The following is a 27,224-nucleotide window of genomic DNA, read 5'->3' on the forward strand; positions in this document are numbered from 1 at the left end:
GGCGTAGAATGCATCCTTCACGGTGAGATCACTCGCCTCAGTCGGAGCATAAACAGAGACCAGGGAAATGACACCTAAGGAGTGACGAATCCTCAATCTCATAATACGCTCGTTGACCGGTGTTACCTCAATTATCATTGGGGTCAGCTTATTGGACACAGCTACAGCAACTCCTTGGGTATGGTAACCATCAGAGCGACCAGACCAATAGTAGGTGTAACCACCCACCATTATCTCGCCGCAATCCGGTCTCCGAACCTCAGAGAGAGCTGCAATCCCGATGTCCAAACGCTTGAGCTCAGATGATAACAGAGACAGGTGATCATCCTCTCTTTGGGATAGGACATTCCAGGCACCCACCCGAAGGGACCGCCTCAGGTTAACCCAAGGAGACCGCCGTCTGGTGGACGACACCTCAGCACCACTCCGACACACTCTCCCGCAATCTGACCCAGGGATGTTACCCCGTGGTTTCCCTCCTATCAACGATTGGGGGTCCCGAAGGCTTTGCCCCAATCCCGTCATCCGGTGAGCTGCCCTGCGAAGGGAAGCTGCACAGGAGGTACTCCCACGGAGTGGGTTTTCAGATTTTTTTGCGTTTTTGCGTTTTGCGGAATGAAGGGTTTTACGGTGGCCGGAGTGCAAATCCTGCCACCAACCTCCTAATAAGAAGTGACCCCAACTGCAGGAGGACGTCCGCAGACACAGTTGGGCACTAGATATGGATGGCCGTTGGCTCACAAGGAGCTCCTCCGCCCTTTGACAGGTTTTGTTTTTAATCCTGCTGGGTGTCCATATCCAAACACCCTCCTCACCAGAAAACCTGGTGGGGGAGACGGTTTAGTCGCCGACAACCCGACCATGGAACAGGTTAGTACAGGTTTACATGGTACCTATAGCAGGTCACAGATCGAACCTGACCTGACCTGAAGAAGCTACCAATGTCAAATTACACCACGTGATTCAGGAGGGTGATGGCTCGTGCTGATTAGATTTTGCTCAAAATCGGTCAAAGGTCAAGGTCACAGTGAGGTCAAACATTCGATTTTTGATGGTTTTGTACAGAATCATCGTAGAAACTTCTGGTTTGCGTCGCTACCTTCTCGAGAGACAGCTTTTATTAGACAAGGTCAGAGGTCAAGTTGACGATTTCGTAAGTATTCAAAAGTGAATTGGTATTCCTGAATTCAAATTAAGGGGAACATGAAGTATACTTCATCAGTCTGCACCCCTAACTCACAAACATATCTAATATAAAAAGAAGAACGTTTGTGTGTTTGTTTGTGTGTTCGTGTATGCATTTGAACCCTGCAGGAATCGGTGCAACCAAACTTTGCAAGGCCTTCTCTTTCATCTCGAGGAAGGTCGAAGGCAATGTTTGGATAAAAAAAATTACTTCAGATAAAACCAGATGATTGACCTTCAGCTCTCGATCGGGTCTTGTGCTTATACACTGTGGCTGTTTTTTTTTTCCCAGGAGCTATCGAATAATACATATATATATATGTATGTTATGAAGATTGTATGTTGAGGTTGTAGTGATTTGTCAACAACACAACAACAGTGTTTACACATACACCTGTGATTAAAAAGATTGCTTTACACAGGTTTATTATAACACTTCCATGTTCAGCCTCAAGTGAGTATGTTGCTTACACACTACTGCGATCGAGTAACATCTATTGTGAAGATCAAATGTAGAGGTCATATGTATTTAAGCTAATAACAGAAACTGTCTTCCTTTGGTACATTTCTCCCTTACCACTGATTCTCCCCGTTTCAGTTCGATCCATCTGTTGCTTTTTTGTTTTTTTAACTTTAATCTATCACCTCACGGAGATCGGCATGGTAAGATGCCCGCCAGAGCACTTCTGGTGGGTTCACTTGCGCTAACAAAGATAGCTCTGGAATGGACCATTTAGGGTGCATTGCACCTCCAGATTTATTATAACACCTCTGTGTTCATGCTCCCCCACTGTAATCCTCCCCATCTGTTGTGTGGAAATTACACGATCTCAACCACTGATGTTAATTACTCGATTTTTATTTATTTATATAATTATTTTATTTTGCATTCCAAGGTCATGAAAACGAACTTTGCATATAAGTGATCTGCTCTGGGCTACCAAGATATTTTTGATTCTGACTTGGTCAACTTTCAAGGGAACACTTCTGTTAAGAAATATTTTAACCTACCCTGCTTGCATTATAAATACTGCCAAATGCAACCAAAAAAAACCCCTGATGCGTAGAATCAAATCAGATGCAAAGAGAATGGCAGTCTACAAGGCACTTGAGACTTAAGAGCAGACACAGGCTCGGGTTGAGGATAAACGCTCAAGAAAAACAGCCACTAGGACAGCATGTTGGACACCCGAAGAAGGTGAAGCATTTTGATGCGAATCCAAGTGCATTTTGCAATACCTAAGATTGGTAATTCATACAAAACCAGAAAGCTCACATTCCTCAATTTGTCATGCAAGAAATATTTAAATACATATTTCATTGAATTTCCCTGGGAAATTCCAGGCACTTCAGCGAGTACATCTCATGAAAGAAAAGACAGACATTTCAAGTAGAAATGATTCAAAACAGACTTGCAGAGAAGGCCAGGATGGACTGATAAATGAAACAAGCTGAATACCATGAATGACCCCGACGTTGAATGAAAGCTGATTACCAAATGATGGAGAAACTTGGGCAGCCGATTACCAGACAATATAAAAACTAACAAGCATGAATACCACGAATGATCGGGTGTCAAATACGAGTCGATTACTATGTGATGTTGATGAGATTTGTGCAGCCAATTACCAGACAATACAAGCTGAATACCATGAATGATCGCGAGGTCAAATAAAAGCCGATTACTAAATGATGTTGATAACACTTCCATAGCTGATTACCAAAAATAACAAGATGGCGACGATGCGCGACCTCCACCCTTTGTATGTCATGACGTCGATTTCTTTGATAAAATAAATGTAGATACAAATTCCTGTCAGCTTGACCACACAATGTGAGGCGACATTGCAGATAAAGATGACAGAAACACAAATCTATCCATATCTTTACGAAGACATGTCCTTTGTGCGTGACTGTTTAAACGGTGAAGACGGACTGACCACGTGCTTGGGTGTGGCCTAACTCTATGATTGACAGGAGCTCTGAAGCGCTCGAGTTGTGATTGGTTACTGATCTCGTGGACGATCTGATGACCAATCACAGCAATGACGTAAATGTGAGGACGATGAGGAGGAGAAAACAATTTCAAAACCCCCTCCTATTGACAAAGTCAAACATGGGGATAACAAAAGAAATCTCCAAAAACAATGTGAAAGAAGTTAAAAACATTATGTTAATTGTACATTCATCCTATCCATCTGTAATAAATTCTCTATGATCTCCACGATTCGCTTTATATTAACCAGTTAGTTCCATGGACAGGTGACCTGAAAGTTGCTTTACCCCTGCTAAATTTATCGCACCTCCCTCCAAATTTAACCTCTGCCCTCCCGCGCCTTGATATGCGGAAACACAGACTCACTGATGCGGGGGTCAGTGGGAAGTTGAATGACATGGTGGACACAAGTTATTCCTGTGTTTAAGAGTGGTTAGTTGCTTGGGTTTAGGATTTAGGTGCATGAAAGTGCAAACACAGACCAAGCAATTGTTCAAGTGCAGACGAATCACAAACATCACCAGCTCCTCCTTGGTGGCCACAACGTAGTCCAGATCTAATGAGTCCAGAAAACTGTTTGTGGGGCTTCATTAAGGAGAAAGTGTCAACAAACCGGTACAGAATGATTGAAGAGTTGCGCACTGCAGCCATGGCCCTTTTCGTCAAGGTGACTCAACAAATGCTGCACAAGAAGTCTGAGAGGACGTGGTGCCAAATTCAGTGGTGCAAGGAGAATGATGGAGTGTGTACAGAAACAATGACTGATTAATACTAAGTAAGTACTGCCCCATAAAAGCTATATATTAAAAGAGTTTCACAACAATGCTTCAATGGGAAGGGGTGAAAGGACTTTCAGGCCACCATGAACAATTCTGAAGAATAAACTTAACAACTTGCCTTCTCCATGCAGGGTTCTTGTTGCCGATGTGATGATTTTCCCACCATATTCCACATCACAGTAACATGATGCTCCGTTGTGTGAGGCAGAGGCTGTGAATACAAGGCTCACGGTTGTTTGTTCTTCATGAAATCCTTCAACCTTTTTTGTCCCAATTCCCAAACATCGTGCAGAGAGAGAGAGGTTAAAAGGGACCTGGACGGTACAAGAGAAGGAAACGTTTTTACCAACCGACGGGTCCTCTGGTTCGAACCAGGAAGTTGGAGGATCTGGGCAGGGACAGAGAAGAAGTATATTTTACTCAAAGAGAAACTCGTTTGAGTGTAGTTTGAGGGTATCATGTGTGTGAAATTTTGTGTTTGTGCACCAGGGTGTGGTTTGTGTGTCTGTGCCTTATGTGTGGTATGAGGATGAAGATCGTGTTAATGGTTAAATAAATGCTCCGTAACAATGTAAAGATGTTTTAGCTTTCAGTGAAAACCTGAACACATCTTGTTATGTCAACTGCTCAGGCTCATCAAAGATAAAGGAGTTTGAGTGTAGTTTAAGGACAAACCGGGTGGAAATGGTTGAGTTCATGCTCCATAATAAACGTTAAGTTGTTCAGGTGTAAACATCATCCTGCAGTCTCAATGCTTATGAATTATTTGAGCTTCAAGTGTTTTCTCAGGCATTACCACCTCCAAAGCCATTTTATTTTCATATCAAGGTCCTGTTGGAAGGGCCACTTTGGCACAAAATTGGACATCATGCCCCAAACAGCAAAGGATTAACCCCATGGGAATGATGGATGGAGGAACAACCATTTTGAAAATATCTCTTGCTTTGGATGTTGCAGTGCTGCGTAATGATGGAGTTTCATCCGAAGGGTGTTGAAGGTGGACCGTGTGTGCCCTTTGGTGTATATGTCGCTCTCATCTCATCACATGTCACCCGTGTCATGTCACTCAGGCCTGTAACTTCGTTATAAAAAACTCGGTTCGGATCCGGCTCGGTAATTTAGGCCAAATATTTACCGGGTCCCGGGTTGGCTCAGAACTCGAATAAGTTAGCATTGCATCATGTGTATGAAAATCGATCACATCTGGGATGCATGGCTCAATCTAAGCTGTGTTACAGGTACAGCTGGCCAGAGCACTGCTCGCATTACAATACAACGATGCTCCGTTTTCCTATGCAGGAAATCATCGTGATTACTTCGTTACTCGATAGTGCAAAGTTGATTTTCATTCCTTTCATCTGAAAATCGATGTAAATATTTTCAAGTGTTTGTGTATTCGTGTGTGTGTGTGTTTATGTGTTTATAAGTTATTCTTTCATGGCTGAACCAAAGCACCGGCAGGCCCCAAATTTTGGGGATAGGTACTTCAGAATCTGGGCAAGACTTTAAGCTACCACATATTGGCCGTGATGTCCATTTTAAGGCCACCAAAGGACGAGATCACGTTTATAATGGGATGTGGAGTCGGGCACTGCTGCCGTCGGCCTGCAGGCAAAAGGAAACCACCATGAGGGCAATAACTCCACAGCTTTTCAATGTCCAACATGTCCAGAAACCACTGTCGCTCACCCAGCCGGGTAAACCCTGCTCGTCTGTACTGTACATATAAAATGAAAAACACAGTCCAACTGTGAAGCCTCGGCATGTCTCTTAATTACGTACTATTTGAATGTCATTTGCACCAAGACGTCTCTTCATGACTTCTGATTGGAACGTACGTTTTAAGCCTTTTAACCCTTGACACTGCCAAGACCCCTGAGAACATTGGAGATCTATTACTTGCTACAGGTAACATGTAAACTTTTACTAACCTGTTTCGTGGTCGGGCTGTCGGAGACTAAACCGTCTCTCCTACCAGGCATTCTGGTGAGGAGGGTGTTAGGAAATGGACAACCAGCAGGATAAAAAACAATACCTGTCAAAGGGCGGATGAACACCTTGTGAGCCAACGGCCATCCCCATTTGGTGCCAAAATGTCTGTGAGCGTCCTCCTGCAGTTGGATTACTTTTGTTGACAAGGTTGGTGGCAGGATTTGCACTCCGGCTACCATAAAACCCTTCACTCCACAAAACACAAAGAAAACTGAAAACCAACTCCATGGGAGTACCTCAAGTGCAGCTGCTCTTTGCAGGGCAGCTCACTGGATGAAGGGATTGGGGCAAAGCCTTCGGGACCCCCAATCTTTGATGATAGGAGGAAAAGCAAAGGGTAAACTTCCTGGGTTGGATTGTGGTGGTGTGTGTTATGGTGGTGCTGAGGTGTTGTCCACTAGATGGCGGTGTCCTCGGGTTAATCTGAGGCGTTCTCTTCGGGTGGGTGCCAGAAATGTCCGATCCCAAAGAGAGAATGATCACCTGTCTCTGTTATCATCTGACCTCATGCGTTTGAACATCAGTATTGCAGCACTCTCTAATGTTCAGAGACTGGATAGTGCCAAGATCAAGGTGGGTGGTTTCACCTACTGTTGATCTGGTCCCTCTGATTGTTACCATTCCCAAGGAGTTACTGTACCTGTGTCCATTAAGCTGTCTCCCATGATAATTGAGGTAACACCGGTCAACGAGCACATTATGAGACTCCTTGGGTGTCATTTCCCTGGTCTTTATAAATGCTCCGACTGAGGCGAGTGATCTCATCGTGATGGACGCATTATATGCCGTGCTTGAGTCTGTGGTTGAACAGTGCCCCAGGTGAGATACTCTTCTCATCTCGGGGGATGTCAATGCATCGACTGGCACTGATAGGGATCGTTATGAGACATGTGTTGGTCCCCATGGGTCTGGAACTGCAACCAGAATAGAGCTAAGTTCCTTGACTTTGCAAGAAGCTATGGACTTAGGGTGGCTGGTTCATGGTTTCAGCGACACAGCCCATCGGTGGACGTGGTATTCCAATGCTGGTGATGTGGCAAAGGAGATTGACCATGTGCTCATCGATGGTCGCTGGAGGGTCATCCAGAACTGCAGGGTCTACCGGAGTTCTCAGTTCCTCAATACCGAGCACAGGCTTGTTGTAGCAACTCTGAAGTTTCAGCTTAAATGTGGAATAATGGTACCATCCCAGCGGAGGTTTGATGTTGGCAAGCTCAAGGATGAGTGGGGAGCTGAGGAGTTTTGCAAACATGGTGAGTGGGGAATTTTGGGGTCTGGGTGCTTGAGGAAATCCTGAAGAGTTGTGGACTGCCTTCAAGACTACCATCCTTGATGTTGCCGGTGGATGTCTTGGAGATCACCAAAGGGGGACGAAGAATTTTATTTCTCAAGGGACATGTGGTAACATTGTCCGGAGTCAGAGGTCCAGGCTTCAAAGCAGAGCTGAGCTGTTCATGGAGTTGAGGTGATCAACTGTATGTGCACTGAGGGTGGCAAGGAGGCTTATGTGCGAGGAATCTGTGAGGGGGTAGGGCATCAGCTGTGGTCAAGTGATTCTGGTCCTGCTTACAGGGGAATTTGTGCATTGCGCTCCTCCAAGCCCATCCCTCAGTGTACTGCAGTTAGAGCGGAGGGTGGTGGGCTCTTGACCAGATGAGTCTGAAGTGAAGGCCTGCTGGGCTGGTTACCTTCAGCGGTTGTACCAGGCTGATCCACTCGCTGTTGAGTTGGATGTCAGGAGTGTTACTATCCCTATTGCTGACCCTACAATCAACTGTGATCTACCTTCGTTTGTGGAAACACAGACTGTGGAGAACCGGATGAAATTGTATAAAGCTCTTGGGATCTGTAGCATTCATGACGAACTTTTCAATGCTGGTGGAAATGCTGTACTTGTGTCATTGCATGCAGTTCTGTGCTCTGTTTGGAACAGAGACATCATCCCAATTGACTAGAAGAGGGGCCTTGTTGTCTCTCTCTGGAATGGGAAGGGTGATTGGCAGGACTGCAACAACTACCAAGTGGTGACGTTGCTCTCAGTGCCAGGCAAGGTCTTTGCTCAGATAATTATTGATATGGTTTGCCATCATCTGCTTAAGCACTAGTGCCCAGAGCAGTTAGGCTTTACATAAAAGAGGTCAGTGACTGACCGTATCCTTGCTCTTCGGGTCCTCACCGAAAGCAGATGAAAGTTTTGGCAGGGGCTGCTTGCAGCCTATCATGATCTCTGCAAAGTGTTCGATTCAGTGAATCAGGATGCCCCCTGGAGGATTCTTGGTCTTGATAGAGCATTCTTTTCTGAAAAGAAATACTCAAGTTTTCATTGTTTTGATGAGCAGAAGTTTAAGCATGATGTCAATTTTATTTCATTTAATACTTTTGTGTCTCTTTGTAGGATAATGTTTCAACAGGTTGAGGGTATTCCCATGGGGGGGAATTGCAGCCCACTGTTGCAGACATTTTTCTTATTTCCTGTAAATTTTCATTTTTGCAGAAACTGATGAAGGAGAAAAAATTAGCTTTAACTAAAATGTTATCTCATATATATGTCATTATATAGATGATATTTGTGTGGTTAACGATAATTTTTTTGATAGGCACCTTCACAATATAGGCAGCTTCGTCAATAATTGTTTGTACAGTTCTGTCACTGTACAAACTGTACGTCAATAATTGTTTGTACAAACTTGAGTATTGAGGCTTGTATGAGAGCTAACACACAGAAACGCACAACAAGGGTTGCAAGAGACAAGAGGGGCGAGAGAAGGAAGAAAAAACAGTGGGCAACAGAGACATGAGGAGATCTGTGGAAAGGAAAGGGATGGGGTGGGGTACACAGGGTAAACAATATGGACACTACAGGGAGCTTCAGGGCATTACACGACAGGGACCTCAGCATCACCCTGCCACACACTACCACAATCTGACCCGGGAAGGTTACCCCGTGGTTTTCCTCCTATCTTCAAAGAGTGGGGGTCCCGAAGACTTTGCCCCAATCCCGTCATGGGTGAGCTGCCCGACAGAGGGCGGCTGCACAGGAGGTACTCCCACGGAGTGTTTTGCCGAATGAAGGGTTTTGCGGTGGCCAGAGTGCAAATCCTGCCACTAACCTCCGAAAAAAAAAACAGTAACCCAACTGCAGGAGGATGTCCGCAGACACAGTTGGGCACTAGATATGGATGACGGTTGGCTCAGATGGAGCTCCTCCGCCCTTTGACAGGTTTTGTTTTTAATCCTGCTGGGTGTCCATATCCTACACCCTCCTCACAGCAAACCATATGGGGGAGACTGTTTCGTCGCCGACATCCCGACCATGAAACAGGTTAGTACAGATTTACATGGTACCTGTAACAAGTCACAGATCTAATCTGGCCTGACCTGACCAAGAAAGGCTGAGTGAAGCAGACATTATTTTCAAAGGCAGGACATGGATGCATTGTCACACTTCGGGGATAGGCGAGGTAAATCATACTAGAGGGAACGACACCTAATATGTGCACATGAGTTGGTAGACTCGGGTCAAGTCTTGTAAGGGGAGGGGGTAATGTTCTGGTTTTTGAAAACTTACCACAGGGGGAGAGCATACAAGGACATGCAGGTGACCTACGTGGCTCGCATATCTGGGATGCCGGAGTGAACTCGCCTACTGGGTCTGGGCACCTCAGAGACATGGTTGTGTGTCCCCATCATGTCACATCACCACTGCCCATCTTCCCCATCCATTTCCCTCTGCATTCTCTTGTATATTTGTGTGAGGTGAGGGGGAAAAGAAAAGGCTGCTTTTCTTTTCTTCCTTTTTATTGTATTTTTAAGTTCTGTTCTATTCTTCTCTCCTGAGTGAATGATGGCCAATATTTTATGTAAGTGAGAATGAATGAGAATATGTCAGGTCAGGTCAGGTATGGGAGCCTGTGCCGGAGCAGCGCGTTCCTGCATCCGTTATGGTTAAATCTGCTCTTATGTGCCTTTTTGCTTTCTTGCTTGTAGATACTTGAATTTAAATGATTGCTTGCTTGTGTGTTTCTAATAAATAATTGTTTGTATTATTTCAAATCTGTCTCGGTTGTCTTTTCCTTCATTGGTCCGACACAGTGCACAAGTACAGGTCGACAGGAAGTTGTACCCCAATATTCGCATTGTTATCCAGCACACACTAACTGTAACGCTCTACAGTAATCCGAGTGTGCGCTGAGGGCACGTTACCCTGATTAGCCGGCCATCCACAGGTAAGGTATCACACAAAGTAGTGTAACCCTGCCTGGAATGGCTGTGCCAATCGGCTTTCATGGTTGCCTGGAAACCTGCCAGTGCGCAGAGTTATCTGTGCCCAGCGGCCTCAGGATCAAGCGTTCAGGAGGGACCCGAGTGCTTCCCCTCATGGCAAGCCTTGATCCCCGGATCCGTGACAATAATAAAGTAATAATAACAGGTTGTTACATTCTGTTTGTATATAATAAAGTAATTATAACAGGTTGTTACATTCTGTTTGGATATAATAAAGTAATTATAACAGGTTGTTACATTCTGTTTGGATATAATAAAGTAATTATAACAGGTTGTTACATTCTGTTTGGATATAATAAAGTAATTATAACAGGTTGTTACATTCTGTTTGGATATAATAAAGTAATTATAACAGGTTGTTACATTCTGTTTGTATAAAATAAAGTAATTATAACAGGTTGTTACATTCTGTTTGGATATAATAAAGTAATTGTTCCAGGTTGTTATATTCACGTTGTATGTAATAAAGTGATTCTCAGAGGTTATATTCCCGTTGTAAATAATAAAGCAATTATAACAGGTTATATTCCCGTTGTATAAAATAATGTAATTATTTCAGGTTATGATATTAACGTTGTATAAAATAATGTCATTATTTCATGTTGTTATATTAATGTTATATATGATCAAGTAATTACATCAGGTTGTTATGTTTATGTTGTATAAAATAATGTAATTATTTCAGGTTGTTATATTAACGTTATTTCTGATAAAGTAATTCTAACAGGTTGTTATATTAACACTGTATAAAATAATGTAATTATAACAGGTTGTTATATTCCCGTTGTATATAATAATGTAATTATAACAGGTTATATTCCCGTTGTATATAATAATGTAATTATAACAGGTTGTTATATTCCCGTTTTATATAATAATGTAATTATCACAAGTTGTTATATTCCCGTTGTATATAATAATGTAATTATAACAGGTTATATTCCCGTTGTATATAATAATGTAATTATCACAGGTTATATTCCCATTGTATACAATAAAGTAATTACAATATGTTGTTATATTCCCGTTGTATATAATAATGTAATTATAACAGGTTGTTAAATGACTACTCTTTTTCATGAACTCACCATAAACTTCCACTCGTATTCCAGATTCCCATGATTGTTGTCTCGGTTCGTTTAACTTGAAGTGATAAGTCCCAGTGTCGGTTTTCGTCAGGTTTGTGATTGTTAAAGAACAGTTGGTATTCATTCTGGTTTTATTAAATGTGAAACGATTTGTTGAACTCGGAGAGGAAAAAGAAACATCATAAGGATAATACGATGATGCACTCTTCATGAACCACTCTCCAGTTGGGGACACCGATCCGACCTGGCTTGGTTCACACCGGAGTGTACATGGTAACAGGACCGTTCCTCCGGTAAATCCGTAAACCTGCTCCTCGTACGTGACGTCAAATACTGTGGGAAGGGAGAACATGGTATGGGTACAATGGGTTTTGTACAAGGTATTCGTAGTAACTGGATAACTTCTTGGGATTGTTCCAAGGATGGCAATATCAGGCCAGTGCACACATCTAAATTGGATGAATAAAGATTAAAACTACATTATAAATATTTTAGGGTCAGGCACTTTGGCAGGAGCTTACTGTATGCAACACATTATATGTTTAACTCTTACATTTGGAGACATCGTTAGACGTTTACATTAATTACAAAACATTGGTAGAGATGTAAATGTGTATAACATCTTGTGTTGGATTTGAACTTGGGATTCCATCATCCTGTTGTGGAATCGTCTTCATAACCTCCGTGATCATGATGTGAGTTTGTGTTCCTCTTCTTCTTTGCACAAATAAGCAAGGCGAGTGGACAATCTCTTTTTGTCAACATCACATGGGGTCGGTGGAATAGATAAATGTCGCTTCTAGTATTCGGAGATGTGTTATACTTCGTCCTCGACTCAATATCTTGAATGCATCCACATTATAATGTTCAGCACAGTTTGCATTCTCAATCAAATGCTGTCTAACAGCAGATGCACACGATTTTGGGATTGATGCTGGGACCTTCCTTCAAGCACGTACCGGCTGTATTCGTGTACCAATTGTGTTTTTCCTGATGGACAAAGGGACATGCTGTTTGATTATGTCAGTCTGAGTCTGGGTAGTTCTGCCTACATACCGAGCATTACATCGGCACTTGAACTCACAAACAATATTGCTAAGTTTTTAGGCAGGCAGAACATCCTTCTTAACTGCAGGAATCAGACGTCGAGAGGTGAAAATCACTCTTGGACGAACAGCCAGATACGTGTTTGAGACATCTTTTGATTTGTTCCTCATATCTTGGCGACATTTTCCCTTTCCAAGGAATGTTGATGTAGATCGGGCACTTTTCAGGACCCATCTTCATTCCCATGTTGGACAACATTCCAGAATGAGATCAAGTCCGTCTGTTGAGTGCATGTTTTTTCAGGATGAACTAGGGAGAACACAACCTCGATCCTCGGGCCTACGTCACACTTTGCGAACAGAGTGGCTGCTTGCACGGGAGTTTTTGTCCTTCTTTGACATGGTCCGTCTGTGTAGATATATCACAAAGATTGATGACCATGTCGAATTGGCTGCAAGACAGAGAAAATATCGAAACATTGATCGTTTAAAGGTGAAACGTTTTGGTTCTATCATTCGTGATTCTTCTAAGCATGTTCTCAATTTGTCGGACTTTTCCCTATCTGACACCAAGAGGTTTGTTCCTGCTCTTGGTTTTGGGTTCAGCATTCCAAACAACAACATTAAAAGAGAGGAAGTTTTTGCAGAGTTTGAGCTTCTTCATGAGCAGTTGAGTAAACATGATGCAGTTTCCATTGAAGCAGATCAGGCGATGAAGGCCCGACTTTGTGATCTGGCATATGCCGACTGTGGGGCCCCAAACGACCTTTCTGACTTCTCTTTACAAAGGGAATGCATGACTGCCATGAATAATTCAAGAAGAAACCCTGAAATCCACATCTGTAAACCTGTCAAAGGCTCTGGTGTGGTTATTTTAAATCAGGTGGACGACGTGAACACAATGTTGGTTATTCTTCAGGATCAGTCCAAGTTTCGACAGCTGGTAAGCGTGGATACACATGACTATACGTCACGCTTAGAGAATGAAATTGGTAAGAGGTTGCTCCAACTGTATAAACGTGGTGAACTGTAAAGGGAATATTATAAGAGGATCAAGCCGGTAGGCTCTCTTCGTCCGAGAATGTACGGTCTATCGAAGGTTCACAAGCAGAATGTTCTACTGAGACCAATTCTGTCCATGGTTGGCTCTGCCCAGCATCAGCTGGTGAAATGGCTGGGAGAGTTACTGCAACCAGCGCTCGAGTCGGTCTCCAGGTTCGTCATCAAAGATTCTTTCACTTTGCTGATGCCAGAAGGGACATGTGTCCTCCTGGTTTGGAGAATGTAATGTGTTCTTTTGACATTGATAGCCTGTTTACAAATGTCCCTTTGATAGAGACCATCGATAAAGGCGCACATTTGCTGTATCACATAGAACTTGAACATCCGCCCATTTTTGAATCTGTCTTCGTCAAATTGATGAACATGGCGACAAGAGATTCCGAGTTTAGATTCAATAACCTTATGTTCGTCCAAATTGATGGGGTGGCCATGGACTCTCCTTCGGGCCCAACATAAGCAAACATCTTTGTTGGTTATAAAGAATTGCAGAAGTTGACCAAGTTGCAGGTATCTCAATCCCCCATCGTATACTACAGATGTGTGGATGACATATATTGCCTCTGTGAATCTTGTGAAGTCTGTGACCGCTTCTTGAATGAATTGAATTCTCTTCATCCTGCCCTCAAGTTCTCGATGGAATTGGAATGCACTAATTGCTTACCCTTTCTGGACATCCTCGTGGAGAGATCTGCATCATCGTTCACTACGTACATCTTTAGAAAGCCCACTTTCACCGGCTAGTATACTCGATGGGACTCGTTTAGTTCAACAAAATACAAGATTGGTTTGATCAATGTATTAGTGAGTCGAGCAAAGAGGATATGTTCCAACAACAAGCTTCATTCAGAGATGGACAAGATTGCCAGCATCCTCAGTGAGAGTGGATGTCCTGAGTATATCATCAGGAGGTTTATGCACAAATTCCTCACTGCTGGAGATGAACGGAAGATGGGTCCTGAAAAGTGCCCGATCTTTCTCGAGATTCCTTGGAAAGGGAAAACGTAGCAAAGATATGAGGAACAAATCAAAAGATGTGTCTCAAACACGTATCTGGCTGTTCGTCCAAGAGCGATTTTCACCTCTCGACGTTTGATTCCTGCAGTTAAGAAGGATGTTCTGCCTGTCTCAAAACTTAGTAAGATTATTTGTGAGTTTAAGTGCCGATGTGATGCTCGGTATGTAGGCAGAACTACCCATACTCTGACTGACAGAATCAAACAGCATGTCCCTTTGTCCATCAGTAAAAACACAATTGGTACACGAATACAGCCGGTACGTGATTTTAGGAAGGTCCCAGCATCAATCCCAACATCGTGTGCATCTGCTATTGGACAGCATTTGATTGAGAATGCAAACTGTGCTGAACATTATAATGTGGATGCATTCAAGATATTGAGTCGATGACAAAGTATAACACATCTCCGAATACTGTAAGCGACATTTATCTATTTCTATTCCATGGACCATATGTTATGTCGGCAAAAAGTGTATGTACAGCACGTTGTACGTGTGTATGTACAGCACGTTGTATGTGTGTTTGTACAGCACGTTGTACGTGTGTATGTACAGCACGTTGTACGTGTGTATGTACAGCACGTTGTACGTGTGTATGTACAGCACGTTGTATGTGTGTTTGTACAGCACGTTGTACGTGTGTATGTACAGCACGTTGTACGTGTGTATGTACAGCACGTTGTACGTGTATATGTACAGCACGTTGTACGTGTGTTTGTACAGCACGTTGTACGTGTGTATGTACAGCACGTTGTACGTGTGTATGTACAGCACGTTGTATGTGTGTATGTACAGCACGTTGTACGTGTGTATGTACAGCACGTTGTACGTGTGTATGTACAGCACGTTGTATGTGTGTTTGTACAGCACGTTGTACGTTTGTATGTACAGCACGTTGTACGTGTGTATGTACAGCACGTTGTACGTGTGTATGTACAGCACGTTGTACGTGTGTATGTACAGCACGTTGTATGTGTGTTTGTACAGCACGTTGTACGTGTGTATGTACAGCACGTTGTACGTGTGTATGTACAGCACGTTGTACGTGTGTATGTGCAGTATCATGTACTTCACGTTTGTTACATGTTGTGTTCCTCCGACCAGTCGGTGGAGCCGAGGGTTGCATGTTGAAGGTGAGACTGTGCAATGCATGTGGGGTACAGCACAGGAGTTGGGCCTGCATTGTTCGTACATTGTGAGATTTGAAGACAACCGATTGTTCCCCGAAAGTGTCGCCTATTATTCCTTCATGTACAGACGTGTGAAACATGGTGTCACAAGTGGAGAACCTTGTCACTGTTTAACACGGAGCAATTCTGATTCCGTGCTTTTAAATCGTCACACCGCTCGCTTGTGTCGCGCCTCCAAGGCCGTAATGCACGTACTTATCGACTTTATTGCTCATGCGTTAAGGATACCGATGGAGTCTGACAACACGCCATGTTCCAACACGGGCTCGACTTGAAGGCCTCCTTTTTATTGCACATGGGCGAGGACTTCGCAATTTACCAGGAGATGCTCATCACAGAACAAACATGCATTCACACTGTCGGGTTGCATCACTTTTACCGTCAGCTTGTTGTACATATAATCTCAACATATCTTCCCCTTTACTTTTAGATCGATGCAAATCAATTTACTAACTTGTGACACTGCAATTCAATGAGCAAACAGATTGTGCGAACCATGGGAAGCAAAAGCCTTCATCACGATCTCATTCTTGTAAAATAATTAAGTTACATACTTCAAAAGCTCCCCTTGATTTCTGCTAAGCATTTTAGACTTCAACATAACCAAAGCCAGGGATATCGATGAGCAGCTACTGGAATCTGGTTGGATTCACGACTGCTCTGCCAATGCGAGTGTAGTTCAGAATCGGTGGCTGTCATGATGTCTGGACAGGTTGTTCCTTTGAGGGCTGGAGTTGAATCTGCTTGGATGGCTGAAGTTGAGGTCGTGGTCCCATCGACTGGGCCTGTTGATTTTCAACATGATCAGTCCGCTGCTCCCTGCCTGCGGCTGGATCTTCTGCTGGACGTAGTCTGAGGTGTTTGCGGTTACGCCTCACCTCCCATTCTCCTCCAAGCTGCACCATGTCTGACCGGGGAGCAGATTCCTGAACCACCTTAGCCGGCTGCTTCCAACTCATATCTCCAAGATAAAAGGTAAGAATCCTCACTGGGTGTAAAGATAAATGGTAAGAATCCTCACTGGGTATAAAGAATCCTCACTGGGTATAAAGAATCCTCACTGGGTATAAAGGGTATAAAGGCAACTTTTAACAACGACAGGATCACCAGGGTGCAGCTCTGGTACAGGTTGTGATCTGCGATCAAAGTACTTCTTTTGTTGATGCTTTGTAGCACCGTCACGCTCCTGCACTACATCATGGTTGACAACACCAGGCCTGAGCATAGATTGTGTGGTCAGTAGTGTTGTCCGTAGTTTCCGACCATACATGAGCTCAGCTCGGTTCGCTCCCAAAGCTGGGATGGGAGTTGAGTGGTAGATCAGTAGAGCAAGGAAAAGGTCTTCCTGCTTGAGGATCTTCTTCGCTGTTTTAACCGCTCTCTCTGCAGTTCATCATTGGGTATGATAAAAGGTAAGAATCCTCACTGGGTACAAAGAAAAAAGGTAAGAATCCTCACTAGGTACAAAGAAAAAGGTAAGAATTCTCACTGGGTATAAAGATAAAAGGTAAGAATCCTCACTGGATACAAAAATAAAAGGTAAGAATCCTCACTGCGTTTAAAGAAAAAAGGGAAGAATCCTCACTGGATACAAAGAAAAAAGGTAAGAATCTTCACTGGGTATAAAGATAAAAGGTAAGAATCCTCAATGGGTGTAAAGATAAAAGGGAAGAATCCTCACTGGGTATAAAGATATAAGGCAAGAATCCTCACTCGGTATAAAGATAAAAGGTAAGAATCTTCACTGGGTATAAAGATAAAAGGTAAGAATCTTCACTGGGTATAAAGATACAAGGTAGGAATCCTCACTGGGTATAAAGATAAAAGGTAAGAATCCTCACTCGGTATGAAGATAAAAGGGAAGAATCCTCACTGGGTATCAAGAAAAAAGGTAGGAATCTTCACTGGGTATAAAGAAAAAAGGCAAGAATCCTCACTCGGTATAAAGATCAAAGGTAAGAATCTTCACTGGGTACAAAGAAAAAAGGTAAGAATCCTCACTGGGTACAAAGAAAAAGGTAAGAATCCTCACTCGGTATAAAGATAAAAGGTAAGAATCTTCACTGGGTATAAAGAAAAAAGGTAAGGATCCTCACTGGGTATAAAGATAAAAGGTAAGAATCCTCACTGGGTATAAAGAAAAAAGGTAGAAATCCTCACTGGGTATAAAGATACAAGGTAGGAATCCTCACTGGGTGTAAAGATAAAAGGTAAGAATCCTCACTCGGTATAAAGATATAAGGTAAGAATCCTCACTCGGTATAAAGATATAAGGTAAGAATCCTGACTGGGTATAAAGAAAAAATGTAGAAATCCTCACTGGGTATAAAGAAAAAAGGCAAGAATCCTCACTCGGTATAAAGATAAAAGGTAAGAATCTTCACTGGGTATAAAGAAAAAAGGTAGGAATCCTCACTAGGTACAAAGAAAAAGGTAAGAATTCTCACTGGGTATAAAGATAAAAGGTAAGAATCCTCACTGGATACAAAAATAAAAGGTAAGAATCCTCACTGCGTTTAAAGAAAAAAGGGAAGAATCCTCACTGGATACAAAGAAAAAAGGTAAGAATCCTCACTGGGTATAAAGATAAAAGGTAAGAATCTTCAATGGGTGTAAAGATAAAAGGGAAGAATCCTCACTGGGTATAAAGATATAAGGCAAGAATCCTCACTCGGTATAAAGATAAAAGGTAAGAATCTTCACTGGGTATAAAGATAAAAGGTAAGAATCTTCACTGGGTATAAAGATACAAGGTAGGAATCCTCACTGGGTATAAAGATAAAAGGAAAGAATCCTCACTCGGTATGAAGATAAAAGGGAAGAATCCTCACTGGGTATCAAGAAAAAAGGTAGGAATCTTCACTGGGTATAAAGAAAAAAGGCAAGAATCCTCACTCGGTATAAAGATCAAAGGTAAGAATCTTCACTGGGTATAAAGAAAAAAGGTAGGAATCTTCACTGGGTACAAAGAAAAAAGGTAAGAATCCTCACTGGGTACAAAGAAAAAGGTAAGAATCCTCACTCGGTATAAAGATAAAAGGTAAGAATCTTCACTGGGTATAAAGAAAAAAGGTAAGGATCCTCACTGGGTATAAAGATAAAAGGTAAGAATCCTCACTGGGTATAAAGAAAAAAGGTAGAAATCCTCACTGGGTATAAAGATACAAGGTAGGAATCCTCACTGGGTGTAAAGATAAAAGGTAAGAATCCTCACTCGGTATAAAGATATAAGGTAAGAATCCTCACTTGGTATAAAGATATAAGGTAAGAATCCTGACTGGGTATAAAGAAAAAATGTAGAAATCCTCACTGGGTATAAAGAAAAAAGGCAAGAATCCTCACTCGGTATAAAGATAAAAGGTAAGAATCTTCACTGGGTATAAAGAAAAAAGGTAGGAATCTTCACTGGGTATAAAGAAAAAAGGCAAGAATCCTCACTCGGTATAAAGATAAAAGGTAAGAATCTTCACTGGGTATAAAGATAAAAGGTAAGAATCTTCACTGGGTATAAAGATACAAGGTAGGAATCCTCACTGGGTATAAAGATAAAAGGAAAGAATCCTCACTCGGTATGAAGATAAAAGGGAAGAATCCTCACTGGGTATCAAGAAAAAAGGTAGGAATCTTCACTGGGTATAAAGAAAAAAGGCAAGAATCCTCACTCGGTATAAAGATCAAAGGTAAGAATCTTCACTGGGTATAAAGAAAAAAGGTAGGAATCTTCACTGGGTACAAAGAAAAAAGGTAAGAATCCTCACTGGGTACAAAGAAAAAGGTAAGAATCCTCACTCGGTATAAAGATAAAAGGTAAGAATCTTCACTGGGTATAAAGAAAAAAGGTAAGGATCCTCACTGGGTATAAAGATAAAAGGTAAGAATCCTCACTGGGTATAAAGAAAAAAGGTAGAAATCCTCACTGGGTATAAAGATACAAGGTAGGAATCCTCACTGGGTGTAAAGATAAAAGGTAAGAATCCTCACTCGGTATAAAGATATAAGGTAAGAATCCTCACTCGGTATAAAGATATAAGGTAAGAATCCTGACTGGGTATAAAGAAAAAATGTAGAAATCCTCACTGGGTATAAAGAAAAAAGGCAAGAATCCTCACTCGGTATAAAGATAAAAGGTAAGAATCTTCACTGGGTATAAAGAAAAAAGGTAGGAATCTTCACTGGGTATAAAGAAAAAAGGCAAGAATCCTCACTCGGTATAAAGATAAAAGGTAAGAATCTTCACTGGGTATAAAGATAAAAGGTAAGAATCTTCACTGGGTATAAAGATACAAGGTAGGAATCCTCACTGGGTATAAAGATAAAAGGTAAGAATCCTCACTCGGTATGAAGATAAAAGGGAAGAATCCTCACTGGGTATCAAGAAAAAAGGTAGGAATCTTCACTGGGTATAAAGAAAAAAGGCAAGAATCCTCACTCGGTATAAAGATCAAAGGTAAGAATCTTCACTGGGTACAAAGAAAAAAGGTAAGAATCCTCACTGGGTACAAAGAAAAAGGTAAGAATCCTCACTCGGTATAAAGATAAAAGGTAAGAATCTTCACTGGGTATAAAGAAAAAAGGTAAGGATCCTCACTGGGTATAAAGATAAAAGGTAAGAATCCTCACTGGGTATAAAGAAAAAAGGTAGAAATCCTCACTGGGTATAAAGATACAAGGTAGGAATCCTCACTGGGTATAAAGATAAAAGGTAAGAATCCTCACTCGGTATAAAGATATAAGGTAAGAATCCTCACTCGGTATAAAGATATAAGGTAAGAATCCTGACTGGGTATAAAGAAAAAATGTAGAAATCCTCACTGGGTATAAAGAAAAAAGGCAAGAATCCTCACTCGGCATAAAGATAAAAGGTAAGAATCTTCACTGGGTATAAAGAAAAAAGGTAGGAATCCTCACTAGGTACAAAGAAAAAGGTAAGAATTCTCACTGGGTATAAAGATAAGAGGTAAGAATCCTCACTGGATACAAAAATAAAAGGTAAGAATCCTCACTGCGTTTAAAGAAAAAAGGGAAGAATCCTCACTGGATACAAAGAAAAAAGGTAAGAATCCTCACTGGGTATAAAGATAAAAGGTAAGAATCTTCAATGGGTGTAAAGATAAAAGGGAAGAATCCTCACTGGGTATAAAGATATAAGGCAAGAATCCTCACTCGGTATAAAGATAAAAGGTAAGAATCTTCACTGGGTATAAAGATAAAAGGTAAGAATCTTCACTGGGTATAAAGATACAAGGTAGGAATCCTCACTGGGTATAAAGATAAAAGGTAAGAATCCTCACTCAGTATGAAGATAAAAGGGAAGAATCCTCACTGGGTATCAAGAAAAAAGGTAGGAATCTTCACTGGGTATAAAGAAAAAAGGCAAGAATCCTCACTCGGTATAAAGATCAAAGGTAAGAATCTTCACTGGGTATAAAGAAAAAAGGTAGGAATCTTCACTGGGTACAAAGAAAAAAGGTAAGAATCTTCACTGGGTACAAAGAAAAAAGGTAAGAATCCTCACTGGGTACAAAGAAAAAGGTAAGAATCCTCACTCGGTATAAAGATAAAAGGTAAGAATCTTCACTGGGTATAAAGAAAAAAGGTAAGGATCCTCACTGGGTATAAAGATAAAAGGTAAGAATCCTCACTGGGTATAAAGAAAAAAGGTAGAAATCCTCACTGGCTATAAAGATACAAGGTAGGAATCCTCACTGGGTGTAAAGATAAAAGGTAAGAATCCTCACTCGGTATAAAGATATAAGGTAAGAATCCTCACTCGGTATAAAGATATAAGGTAAGAATCCTGACTGGGTATAAAGAAAAAATGTAGAAATCCTCACTGGGTATAAAGAAAAAAGGCAAGAATCCTCACTCAGTATAAAGATAAAAGGTAAGAATCTTCACTGGGTATAAAGAAAAAAGGTAGGAATCTTCACTGCGTATAAAGAAAAAAGGCAAGAATCCTCACTCGGTATAAAGATAAAAGGTAAGAATCTTCACTGGGTATAAAGAAAAAAGGTAAGGATCCTCACTGGGTATAAAGAAAAAAGGTAGAAATCCTCACTGGGTATAAAGATACAAGGTAGGAATCCTCACTGGGTACAAAGATAAAAGGTAAGAATCCTCACTGGGTATAAAGAAAAAAGGTAAGGATCCTCACTGGGTATAAAGATAAAAGGGAAGAATCCTCACTGGGTATAAAGAAAAAAGGTAAGGATCCTCACTGGGTATAAAGATAAAAGGTAAGAATCCTCACTCGGTATGAAGATAAAAGGGAAGAATCCTCACTGGGTATAAAGAAAAAAGGTAAGGATCCTCACTGGGTATAAAGATAAAAGGTAAGAATCCTCACTCGGTATGAAGATAAAAGGGAAGAATCCTCACTGGGTATCAAGAAAAAAGGTAGGAATCTTCACTGGGTATAGAGAAAAAAGGCAAGAATCCTCACTCGGTATAAAGATCAAAGGTAAGAATCTTCACTGGGTATAAAGAAAAAAGGTAGGAATCTTCACTGGGTACAAAGAAAAAAGGTAAGAATCCTCACTGGGTACAAAGAAAAAGGTAAGAATCCTCACTCGGTATAAAGATAAAAGGTAAGAATCTTCACTGGGTATAAAGAAAAAAGGTAAGGATCCTCACTGGGTATAAAGATAAAAGGTAAGAATCCTCACTGGGTATAAAGAAAAAGGTAGAAATCCTCACTGGGTATAAAGATACAAGGTAGGAATCCTCACTGGGTGTAAAGATAAAAGGTAAGAATCCTCACTCGGTATAAAGATATAAGGTAAGAATCCTCACTCGGTTATAAAGATAAAAGGGAAGAATCCTCACTGGGTATAAAGAAAAAAGGTAAGGATCCTCACTGGGTATAAAGATAAAAGGTAAGAATCCTCACTCGGTATGAAGATAAAAGGGAAGAATCCTCACTGGGTATCAAGAAAAAAGGTAGGAATCTTCACTGGGTATAAAGAAAAAAGGCAAGAATCCGCACTCGGTATAAAGATAAAAGGTAAGAATCTTCACTGGGTATAAAGAAAAAAGGTAAGGATCCTCACTGGGTATAAAGATAAAAGGTAAGAATCCTCACTCGGTATGAAGATAAAAGGGAAGAATCCTCACTGGGTATCAAGAAAAAAGGTAGGAATCTTCACTGGGTATAGAGAAAAAAGGCAAGAATCCTCACTCGGTATAAAGATCAAAGGTAAGAATCTTCACTGGGTATAAAGAAAAAAGGTAGGAATCTTCACTGGGTACAAAGAAAAAAGGTAAGAATCCTCACTGGGTACAAAGAAAAAGGTAAGAATCCTCACTCGGTATAAAGATAAAAGGTAAGAATCTTCACTGGGTATAAAGAAAAAAGGTAAGGATCCTCACTGGGTATAAAGATAAAAGGTAAGAATCCTCACTGGGTATAAAGAAAAAAGGTAGAAATCCTCACTGGGTATAAAGATACAAGGTAGGAATCCTCACTGGGTGTAAAGATAAAAGGTAAGAATCCTCACTGGGTACAAAGAAAAAGGTAAGAATCCTCACTCGGTATAAAGATATAAGGTAAGAATCCTGACTGGGTATAAAGAAAAAATGTAGAAATCCTCACTGGGTATAAAGAAAAAGGCAAGAATCCTCACTCGGTATGAAGATAAAAGGTAAGAATCTTCACTGGGTATAAAGAAAAAAGGTAGGAATATTCACTGGGTATAAAAAAAAAAGGCAAGAATCCTCACTCGGTATAAAGATAAAAGGTAAGAATCCTCACTCGGGATAAAGATATAAGGTAAGAATCCTGACTGGGTATAAAGAAAAAATGTAGAAATCCTCACTGGGTATAAAGAAAAAAGGCAAGAATCCTCACTCGGTATAAAGATAAAAGGTAAGAATCTTCACTGGGTATAAAGAAAAAAGGTAAGGATCCTCACTGGGTATAAAGATAAAAGGTAAGAATCCTCACTGGGTATAAAGAAAAAAGGTAAGGATCCTCACTCGGTATAAAGATAAAAGGTAAGGATCCTCACTGGGTATAAAGATAAAAGGTAACAATCCTCACTGGGTATAAAGAAAAAAGGTAGAAATCCTCACTGGGTATAAAGATACAAGGTAGGAATCCTCACTGGGTACAAAGATAAAAGGTAAGAATCCTCACTGGGTATAAAGAAAAAAGGTAAGGATCCTCACTGGGTATAAAGATAAAAGGTAAGAATCCTCACTGGGTATAAAGAAAAAAGGTAAGGATCCTCACTCGGTATAAAGATAGAAGGTAAGGCTCCTCACTGGGTGTAGAGATAAAAGGTAAGAATCCTCATTGAGTACAGAGATAAAAGGTAAGAATCCTCACTCGGTATAAAGATAGAAGGTAAGGCTCCTCACTGGGTATAACGATAAAAGGTAAGGATCCTCACTGGGTGTGAAGATAAAAGGTAAGGATCCTCACTGGGTGTGAAGATAAAAGGTAAGAATCTTCACTGGGTATAAAGAATAAAGGTAAGGATCCTCACTGGGTGTGAAGATAAAAGGTAAGAATCTTCACTGGGTATAAAGAATAAAGGTAAGGATCCTCACTGGGTATAAAGATAAAAGGTAAGAATCCTCACTGGGTATAAAGAAAAAAGGTAGAAATCCTCACTGGGTATAAAGATACAAGGTAGGAATCCTCACTGGGTACAAAGATAAAAGGTAAGAATCCTCACTGGGTATAAAGATAAAAGGTAAGAATCCTCACTGGGTATAAAGATAAAAGGTAAGGATCCTCACTGGGTATAAAGATAAAAGGTAAGGATCCTCACTGGGTATAACGATAAAAGGTAAGAATCCTCACTGGGTATAAAGAAAAAAGGTAAGAATCCTCACTCGGTATAAAGATAGAAGGTAAGGCTCCTCACTGGGTGTAGAGATAAAAGGTAAGAATCCTCATTGAGTACAGAGATAAAAGGTAAGAATCCTCACTCGGTATAAAGATAGAAGGTAAGGCTCCTCACTGGGTATAACGATAAAAGGTAAGGATCCTCACTGGGTGTGAAGATAAAAGGTAAGGATCCTCACTGGGTGTGAAGATAAAAGGTAAGAATCTTCACTGGGTATAAAGAATAAAGGTAAGGATCCTCACTGGGTGTGAAGATAAAAGGTCAGAATCTTCACTGGGTATAAAGAATAAAGGTAAGGATCCTCACTGGGTATAAAGATAAAAGGTAAGAATCCTCACTGGGTATAAAGAAAAAAGGTAGAAATCCTCACTGGGTATAAAGATAAAAGGTAAGGATCCTCACTGGGTATAAAGATAAAAGGTAAGGATCCTCACTGGGTATAACGATAAAAGGTAAGGATCCTCACTGGGTGTGAAGATAAAAGGGAAGAATCCTCACTGGGTATAAAGATAAAAGTAAGGATCCTCACTGGGTATAAAGATAAAAGGTAAGAATCCTCACTGCGTATAAAGAAAAAAGGCAAGAATCCTCACTCGGCATAAAGATAAAAGGTAAGAATCTTCACTGGGTATAAAGAAAAAAGGTAGGAATCCTCACTAGGTACAAAGAAAAAGGTAAGAATTCTCACTGGGTATAAAGATAAGAGGTAAGAATCCTCACTGGATACAAAAATAAAAGGTAAGAATCCTCACTGCGTTTAAAGAAAAAAGGGAAGAATCCTCACTGGATACAAAGAAAAAAGGTAAGAATCCTCACTGGGTATAAAGATAAAAGGTAAGAATCTTCAATGGGTGTAAAGATAAAAGGGAAGAATCCTCACTGGGTATAAAGATATAAGGCAAGAATCCTCACTCGGTATAAAGATAAAAGGTAAGAATCTTCACTGGGTATAAAGATAAAAGGTAAGAATCTTCACTGGGTATAAAGATACAAGGTAGGAATCCTCACTGGGTATAAAGATAAAAGGTAAGAATCCTCACTCGGTATGAAGATAAAAGGGAAGAATCCTCACTGGGTATCAAGAAAAAAGGTAGGAATCTTCACTGGGTATAAAGAAAAAAGGCAAGAATCCTCACTCGGTATAAAGATCAAAGGTAAGAATCTTCACTGGGTATAAAGAAAAAAGGTAGGAATCTTCACTGGGTACAAAGAAAAAAGGTAAGAATCTTCACTGGGTACAAAGAAAAAAGGTAAGAATCCTCACTGGGTACAAAGAAAAAGGTAAGAATCCTCACTCGGTATAAAGATAAAAGGTAAGAATCTTCACTGGGTATAAAGAAAAAAGGTAAGGATCCTCACTGGGTATAAAGAAAAAAGGCAAGAATCCTCACTCGGTATAAAGATAAAAGGTAAGAATCTTCACTGGGTATAAAGAAAAAAGGTAAGGATCCTCACTGGGTATAAAGAAAAAAGGTAGAAATCCTCACTGGGTATAAAGATACAAGGTAGGAATCCTCACTGGGTACAAAGATAAAAGGTAAGAATCCTCACTGGGTATAAAGAAAAAAGGTAAGGATCCTCACTGGGTATAAAGATAAAAGGGAAGAATCCTCACTGGGTATAAAGAAAAAAGGTAAGGATCCTCACTGGGTATAAAGATAAAAGGTAAGAATCCTCACTCGGTATGAAGATAAAAGGGAAGAATCCTCACTGGGTATCAAGAAAAAAGGTAGGAATCTTCACTGGGTATAAAGAAAAAAGGCAAGAATCCTCACTCGGTATAAAGATAAAAGGTAAGAATCTTCACTGGGTATAAAGAAAAAAGGTAAGGATCCTCACTGGGTATAAAGATAAAAGGTAAGAATCCTCACTCGGTATGAAGATAAAAGGGAAGAATCCTCACTGGGTATCAAGAAAAAAGGTAGGAATCTTCACTGGGTATAGAGAAAAAAGGCAAGAATCCTCACTCGGTATAAAGATCAAAGGTAAGAATCTTCACTGGGTATAAAGAAAAAAGGTAGGAATCTTCACTGGGTACAAAGAAAAAAGGTAAGAATCCTCACTGGGTACAAAGAAAAAGGTAAGAATCCTCACTCGGTATAAAGATAAAAGGTAAGAATCTTCACTGGGTATAAAGAAAAAAGGTAAGGATCCTCACTGGGTATAAAGATAAAAGGTAAGAATCCTCACTGGGTATAAAGAAAAAAGGTAGAAATCCTCACTGGGTATAAAGATACAAGGTAGGAATCCTCACTGGGTGTAAAGATAAAAGGTAAGAATCCTCACTGGGTACAAAGAAAAAGGTAAGAATCCTCACTCGGTATAAAGATAAAAGGTAAGAATCTTCACTGGGTATAAAGAAAAAAGGTAAGGATCCTCACTGGGTATAAAGATAAAAGGTAAGAATCCTCACTGGGTATAAAGAAAAAAGGTAGAAATCCTCACTGGGTATAAAGATACAAGGTAGGAATCCTCACTGGGTACAAAGAAAAAAGGTAGGAATATTCACTGGGTATAAAGAAAAAAGGCAAGAATCCTCACTCGGTATGAAGATAAAAGGTAAGAATCTTCACTGGGTATAAAGAAAAAAGGTAGGAATATTCACTGGGTATAAAGAAAAAAGGCAAGAATCCTCACTCGGTATAAAGATAAAAGGTAAGAATCCTCACTCGGGATAAAGATATAAGGTAAGAATCCTGACTGGGTATAAAGAAAAAATGTAGAAATCCTCACTGG

General features: G+C 40.7%; 1 protein-coding gene across 1 annotated transcript in view; it reads right to left on the reverse strand.

The window, feature by feature from the left end:
* The window catches only part of LOC147007723 (uncharacterized), a 62,696-nt gene that overhangs the window by 21,050 nt on the left and 14,422 nt on the right, over window positions 1–27,224 (reverse strand). Inside the window, exons 2-3 of the mRNA XM_085866530.1 lie at window positions 11,325–11,657; window positions 4,079–4,348 (exon numbers count right to left, since the gene is read on the reverse strand). Coding sequence (XP_085722656.1) covers window positions 4,079–4,348; window positions 11,325–11,657 — 603 coding nt within the window. The remainder of the gene's footprint in view (window positions 1–4,078; window positions 4,349–11,324; window positions 11,658–27,224) is intronic.

Source organism: Eptatretus burgeri, unplaced genomic scaffold, assembly GCF_056783735.1.
Source record: "Eptatretus burgeri isolate ZD-2024b unplaced genomic scaffold, Ebu_testis_v1 Ebu_testis_scaffold_37, whole genome shotgun sequence".
NCBI classification, from domain to species: Eukaryota; Metazoa; Chordata; class Myxini; order Myxiniformes; family Myxinidae; genus Eptatretus; species Eptatretus burgeri.